A 7519-nucleotide genomic window follows, 5' to 3' on the forward strand; every position below is an offset into this window, starting at 1 on the left:
CAGCGCCACAGCTTTTTAACAAGCTGCCATACCCTTAGACCACGTTGATGTGTACGGGTGTCTTAAGTTTTTTATGTTTGTTCTTTTATTCCATTATGAGCCGGTCTTCTCCGATTGGTGGCCCCATGCTCATTGTGTTCAACTGCACTTTGCGTTCCTTTTTATATTGAGTTCCAGTGCACTTTGTGTTCATTTTCCTCTCTTTTTTCATTCTATTTGAATTTTGATGTATTGCGTTTTTGCTTGCCCGTACAAGAGGCTGTTCAAATGATGATGATGATGATGTTGATGATGATGATGATGATGATGATGATGACACCAACGTCGGCTAATGGCTTTGCCTGTCCGACATGGGGGCCTCGCCGTCCCCATATTGTCGAAGACGGCGGCTGGGGAACATCAGGCCTCTGTCAGTGCCACTGATCCTCTGGTTCAGCTTGCGCTATCATCGCCTTCGCCTGACTGTGCTGGTGCGTCACTGCCTCCGCCTGCGGGACCGCCTCTGCGTGATCTTAACCAACCACCTATGGTACCACCCCCGCATCATTGTGCTAATATGTCACCGCCTCTGCCTGCTGGGTCGCCTTTGCCTGCCTGTGCTGATGCGTCGCTGCCTCAGCCTCCGCGGCCGCCTCCGCCTGACTGTGCTGGTGCGTCGCTGCCTCCACCTGTGGGACGGCCCCTACCTGGCTTAGACCAACCGCCGGTGCGACTGCCTTCGCCTGACCGTGCTGCCGTGTCACTGCCTCCGCCTGCGGAACCGCCTCTGCCTGACTGTGCTCGTGCGTCGCTGCCTCCGCCTGGTCTAGACCAGCCACATGTTCGACCGCCTCCGCCTGATTATGCTGGCGCGTTGTCGCCTCCACCTGCGGGTTCGCCTCCGCCTGATCTTGACCAACTACCTGATGCCGGATCGCTCTCTGCGCTGCGTGCGGAGCCTGTTGCCGTGGGATTAGGCGTCGAAGAGCCTGGCGAGACTAATCCTAGTGGTCCGTGTGGTGTCGCTGAGGCTGTTGCTGCGGTGCGTGCTGGGCTGCGCCGGGTGAGAGCAAAGCGGGACCAGATTTCGCGTGGTGTGCAGGCAGAGATTGGCCCTGGACTGTCTCCGTGCCAGCGGCTACTGTTAGAAACAGCGGGTGAGAAAGGCACCTCCAGCTGGCTGACCGCCCAACCGTCATACAATCAGCCAGTAACCATACTCAATAAATCTGATTTCCGGGATGCTCTCTGCTTCCGATACGGTTTGGAGCTGGATGGCCTCCCTGAGACTTGTGTTTGTGGAGCAACTCTAACCACTGAGCATGCAATGGCTTGTCCTACTGGCGGCTACACCATCGCACGCCATAATGATGTTCGCGATTTGCTGGCGGGTGTACTGTCGGAGGTATTGCCTGACGTGGAGGTGGAGCCGGTGCTAGCGCCATTTGATGGGGAGGATCTTCCCCATCGTACAGCCAACAGGAAATCCGAAGCTCGCCTCGATGTGAGGGCGCGGGGTTTCTGGTCCAGGCAGCAGGAGGCTTTTTTTGATGTTCGGGTGACTCACCCAAAGCCAAACCTGCTGTCGCGTCCAGAAGTCCAGCGCCATCTCCAAAAGCATGAAGGCATGAAAAAGCGGGAATACGGAGCGCGTGTTGTGAATATAGACCGAGGCACGTTCACCCCGTTGGTTTTCGCCACGAATGGCATATGTGGCCGGGAGGCAGACCGCTTTCTCAAGTGTCTTGCAGCCCAGTATGTCGATAAACACAGTGACTTGGCCTACTCGCTGGTTATGGGTCGATTGCGGTGCCTGCTCTCGTTCACTTTACTCCGTTGGGCAGTGACCTGTTTTCGTGGCTGCCGTAGCTCCTACCAGAAAAAGTCAGTCAAGAATTTCAGGAGTTATTGTTTGATGGGTCGTTAGATAGAGGCCGGTGTTTGCGAGACTGCAATCATTTAATGTTTCTTCCTTAGTGGTGTAGGTAGATTCTGTTTTGTAAGCATAGTAGGACTACTTTTGTTTTGTAAGTCAATCTCATTCTCCACGCTTTGCTGTCATTTGGTTATGTTTTAAAGTAGTTTTTATGACCTGATGTTTGTTTTTTATATTTGTAGTTCTATTGTTGACATCTTTTGTCTTTTCTTTGGGTTAAAAGGTTAACTTCATCCTCGTTTTCTTATTGCCTTGTATTGGAATTTGCCCATAAAAGTGGCTACGGTGTGATAATGCATTTTTATATTTCGTGTTTTAACATTATTTTCAGAAAATTGCTCTTACAATACCTTGCGTTTTATATTCATAATATTGTTGCCCGTAAAAGCGGTTTGGTCACATGATGATGATGATGATGATGATGATGATTTTTTTTTTTTTTTTTTTTTTTTTTTGATCCCACCTTCCAACCCGGCAAATATTTTGATTTTGATAAAAACGATTCAAAGCCTCTCAATTATTTAGTACTACTTGATGTATATATAAGAATAATAACATTAGTTACACTTTCACACCAAACTAGCTCGGCGCTGCACCAATCACTGCAGGGGAACCCGACCCTCCACCATCGCCAACTCACGAAGCATGTGAACTGGACGATGACGGGCCGACCGAGCACCCCTGACACACAACACAGCGGGGGGGAATGATGATGATGATGATGATGATGATGATGATGATGATGATGATGATGATGATGATGTCAGAGGGCTCCGGTGATACAACCCAGGAGGTTGCCGACCGAGTGAGGCTCTCCAATCATGATCCCGTCCGCGATGCTGTTGGGGACACCCGCCAGCTGGCACGCTCGACTCGGACAAGCAAAATGCGGAGCCTATGCAGCCGGCAACAAGACATTAAGGCGGACTTGAGCTCGGAGCAACAATTTCTTGTTGAAATCGCGTCCGAAAAGGGAGTATCGTCATGGTTGACTGTTGCCCCGCGGTGGCAAGATGGAACCATCCTGAAGAAATCCGACTTCCGTGATGCCCTGTGCATCCGCTATGGGCGAAGGTTGAGTGGGCTACCCGATTCATGTGTTTGTGGTGTGCCTCTCAGCCCCGCTCATGCCCTTACCTGTGCCACTGGCGGCTATACCATTGCCCGTCACAATGAGGTGCGGGACTTGGTTGCTGGACTACTGAGGGAGGCTGGAGTGGTGGACGTAGAGACGGAGCCCCGGCTATTGCCCTGCAGCAGTGAGCATTTGCCTGGTGGTCGTTCCCTCAACCGATGCGCAGAAGCTCGTCTGGATGTGCGGGCTCGCGGCTTTTGGTCGTGGCAACAGGACGCTTACTTTGATGTGCGGATCACTCATCCCGCAGCGTCTGTGTTGTCTCGATCACAAGCCCTGAGTCAGCTGAAGTCTCACGAGCGAAACAAGAAAAATCAATACGCCAGCCGTGTGGTTAACGTGGAGCGCGGCTCCTTCACGCCACTTGTGTTCTCGACGTACGGCTTTAGTGGCCCAGAAACTACTCAATTCCTGAAATCATTGGCCTCCCTGTTTGTTGAGCGCCATACTGAACTGAAGTACCCACTAGTAATGGGCATACTACGCACCCGTTTGTCTTTCTGCTTGCTGCGATGGGCAGTCACCTGCTTCCGCGGTTGCCGCGGTTCGTACGGCAAGAGGCGACAGCCGAACTCATTTCTGGCCCAGTGCCGCCAGGCGGAGTAGGGTGCTGCCTTTGGCCTCAACTTAATATAATGCTATTTGGTTTTTTCCCCTTTTATTACTCTGTGTTCATTGCTTGTTTTTGTATTGATTTACTTCCTTGACTGCTTTTGTGTTTCATCATTTTCCGGTTGGTTTTGTGTTGATTTCCCCTGTTCACTTTACATATTGTAATGATATACATTTGCTTTGCCCGTAAAAGAGGCTTCTCTCATGATGATGATGATGATGATGATGATGATTTTTTTTTTTTTTTTTTTTTTTTTTTTTGATGATGATGATGATGATGATGATGATGATGATGATGATGATGCGGGGGACCACCCCCGCATCATTGTGCTAATATGTCACCGCCTCTGCCTGCTGGGTCGCCTTTGCCTGCCTGTGCTGATGCGTCGCTGCCTCGGCCTCCGCGGCCGCCTCCGCCTGACTGTGCTGGTGCGTCGCTGCCTCCACCTGTGGGACGGCCCCTACCTGGCTTAGACAAACCGCCGGTGCGACTGCCTTCGCCTGACTGTGCTGCCGTGTCACTGCCTCCGCCTGCGGAACCGCCTCTGCCTGACTGTGCTCGTGCATCGCTGCCTCCGCCTGGTCTAGACCAGCCACATGTGCGACCGCCTCCGCCTGATTATGCTGGCGCGTTGTCGCCTCCACCTGCGGGTCCGCCTCCGCCTGATCTTGACCAACTACCTGATGCCGTATCGTTCTCTGCGCTGCGTGCGGAGCCTGTTGCCGTGGGATTAGGCGTCGAAGGGCCTGGCGAGACTAATCCTAGTGGTCCGTGTGGTGTCGCTGAGGCTGTTGCTGCGGTGCGTGCTGGGCTGCGCCAGGTGAGAGCACAGCGGGACCAGATTCCGCCTCCGCCTGATCTTGACCAACTACCTGATGCCGTATCGTTCTCTGCGCTGCGTGCGGAGCCTGTTGCCGTGGGATTAGGCGTCGAAGGGCCTGGCGAGACTAATCCTAGTGGTCCGTGTGGTGTCGCTGAGGCTGTTGCTGCGGTGCGTGCTGGGCTGCGCCAGGTGAGAGCACAGCGGGACCAGATTTCGCGTGGTGTGCAGGCAGAGATTGGCCCTGGACTGTCTCCGTGCCAGCGGCTACTGTTAGAAACAGCGGGTGAGAAAGGCACCTCCAGCTGGCTGACCGCCCAACCGTCATACAATCAGCCAGTAACCATACTCAATAAATCTGATTTCCGGGATGCTCTCTGCTTCCGATACGGTTTGGAGCTGGATGGCCTCCCTGAGACTTGTGTTTGTGGAGCAACTCTAACCACTGAGCATGCAATGGCTTGTCCTACTGGCGGCTACACCATCGCACGCCATAATGATGTTCGCGATTTGCTGGCGGGTGTACTGTCGGAGGTATTGCCTGACGTGGAGGTGGAGCCGGTGCTAGCGCCATTTGATGGGGAGGATCTTCCCCATCGTACAGCCAACAGGAAATCCGAAGCTCGCCTCGATGTGAGGGCGCGGGGTTTCTGGTCCACGCAGCAGGAGGCTTTTTTTGATGTTCGGGTGACTCACCCAAAGCCAAACCTGCTGTCGCGTCCAGAAGTCCAGCGCCATCTCCAAAAGCATGAAGGCATGAAAAAGCGGGAATACGGAGCGCGTGTTGTGAATATAGACCGAGGCACGTTCACCCCGTTGGTTTTCGCCACTAATGGCATGTGTGGCCGGGAGGCAGACCGCTTTCTCAAGTGTCTTGCAGCCCAGTATGTCGATAAACACAGTGACTTGGCCTACTCGCTGGTTATGGGTCGATTGCGGTGCCTGCTCTCATTCACTTTGCTCCGTTGGGCAGTGACCTGTTTTCGTGGCTGCCGTAGCTCCTACCAGAAAAAGTCAGTCAAGAATTTCAGGAGTTATTGTTTGATGGGTCGTTAGATAGAGGCCGGTGTTTGTGAGACTGCAATCATTTAATGTTTCTTCCTCAGTGGTGTAGGTAGATTCTGTTTTGTAAGCATAGTAGGACTACTTTTGTTTTGTAAGTCAATCTCATTCTCCACGCTTTGCTGTCATTTGGTTATGTTTTAAAGTAGTTTTTATGACCTGATGTTTGTTTTTTATATTTGTAGTTCTATTGTTGACATCTTTTGTCTTTTCTTTGGGTTAAAAGGTTAACTTCATCCTCGTTTTCTTATTGCCTTGTATTGGAATTTGCCCATAAAAGTGGCTACGGTGTGATAATGCATTTTAATATTTCGTGTTTTAACATTATTTTCAGAAATTTGCTCTTACAATACCTTGCGTTTTATATTCATAATATTGTTGCCCGTAAAAGCGGCTTGGTCACATGATGATGATGATGATGATGATTTTTTTTTGATGGTGATGAAGCCACTTCTTTGGGCAAACAAAACACAATTTCCCAAGATGAAGGAGTGGAACCCTACACAAATAATGATGATGATGATGATGATGATGATGATTTTTTTTTTTTTTTTTTTTTTTTTGAAGCCACTTCCTTGAGCAAACAAAACACAATTTCCCAAGATGAAGGAGTGGAACCCTACACAAATAATAGTTTAAATGAATCCAACGCAAAGATCGTTTTTCCCCGAAATACAACAATTGAACACAATTACATGCCCAAAGGCATGAAAGCAACAAAACAGCAACAAAAGGGTAAGCGCCATACCAATCCCGCATGCACAGTCAGGACACAGCACGATACTTAACAAACTAGACCTGACTCGGCCACGGCAATCGAGACATCATGAAAACATCTCGCCGGATGGTGGTACCGTGACCGAGCCCCACGTATGCACAACACAGCAGCACGCAGCAAAGCAAAAGACAGCCGACAGCGGAGTAAACCAATGACCTGGGAATAGTGAGATCCCGATGACTCGGCCTGCATCTGGCACAGTCTCTTGAGGAACACATTGCACAGCCTCCCACAACCATGATGATGATGATGATGATGATGATGATGCTCTTACAATACCTTGCGTTTCATATTCATAATATTGTTGCCCGTAAAAGCGGCTTGGCCACATGATGATGATGATGATGATGATGATGATGATGATGATGCTGAAGTACCCACTAGTAATGGGCATACTACGCACCCGTTTGTCTTTCTGCTTGCTGCGATGGGCAGTCACCTGCTTCCGCGGTTGCCGCGGTTCGTACGGCAAGAGGCGACAGCCGAACTCATTTCTGGCCCAGTGCCGCCAGGCGGAGTAGGGTGCTGCCTTTGGCCTCAACTTAATATAATGCTATTTGGTTTTTCCCCTTTTATTACTCTGTGTTCATTGCTTGTTTTTGTATTGATGTACTTCCTTGACTGCTTTTGTGTTTCATCATTTTCCGGTTGGTTTTGTGTTGATTTCCCCTGTTCACTTTACATATTGTAATGATATACATTTGCTTTGCCCGTAAAAGAGGCTTTTCTCATGATGATGATGATGATGATGATGTTCACTTTACTCCGTTGGGCAGTGACCTGTTTTCGTGGCTGCCGTAGCTCCTACCAGAAAAAGTCAGTCAAGAATTTCAGGAGTTATTGTTTGATGGGTCGTTAGATAGAGGCCGGTGTTTGTGAGACTGCAATCATTTAATGTTTCTTCCTTAGTGGTGTAGGTAGATTCTGTTTTGTAAGCATAGTAGGACTACTTTTGTTTTGTAAGTCAATCTCATTCTCCACGCTTTGCTGTCATTTGGTTATGTTTTAAAGTAGTTTTTATGACCTGATGTTTGTTTTTTATATTTGTAGTTCGATTGTTGAAATCTCTTGTCTTTTCTTTGGGTTAAAAGGTTAACTTCATCCTCGTTTTCTTATTGCCTTGTATTGGAATTTGCCCATAAAAGTGGCTACGGTGTGATAATGCATTTTTATATTTCGTGTTTTAACATTATTTT

At 49.6% G+C, this 7519-nt stretch overlaps 1 protein-coding gene across 1 annotated transcript; it reads left to right on the forward strand.

Moving 5' to 3' along the window:
- The first annotated feature begins 331 nt into the window (after positions 1-331).
- Positions 332-5481, forward strand: LOC135820133 (formin-2-like). Its single transcript, XM_065333443.1, has 3 exons — positions 332-1136; positions 4137-4755; positions 5457-5481. Exons 1-3 carry the CDS (start codon positions 332-334, stop codon positions 5479-5481), a joined length of 1449 nt encoding a protein of 482 aa, XP_065189515.1.
- Positions 5482-7519: the final 2038 nt, after the last annotated feature.

Source organism: Sycon ciliatum, chromosome 6 (genome assembly GCF_964019385.1).
Source record: "Sycon ciliatum chromosome 6, ocSycCili1.1, whole genome shotgun sequence".
NCBI classification, from domain to species: Eukaryota; Metazoa; Porifera; class Calcarea; order Leucosolenida; family Sycettidae; genus Sycon; species Sycon ciliatum.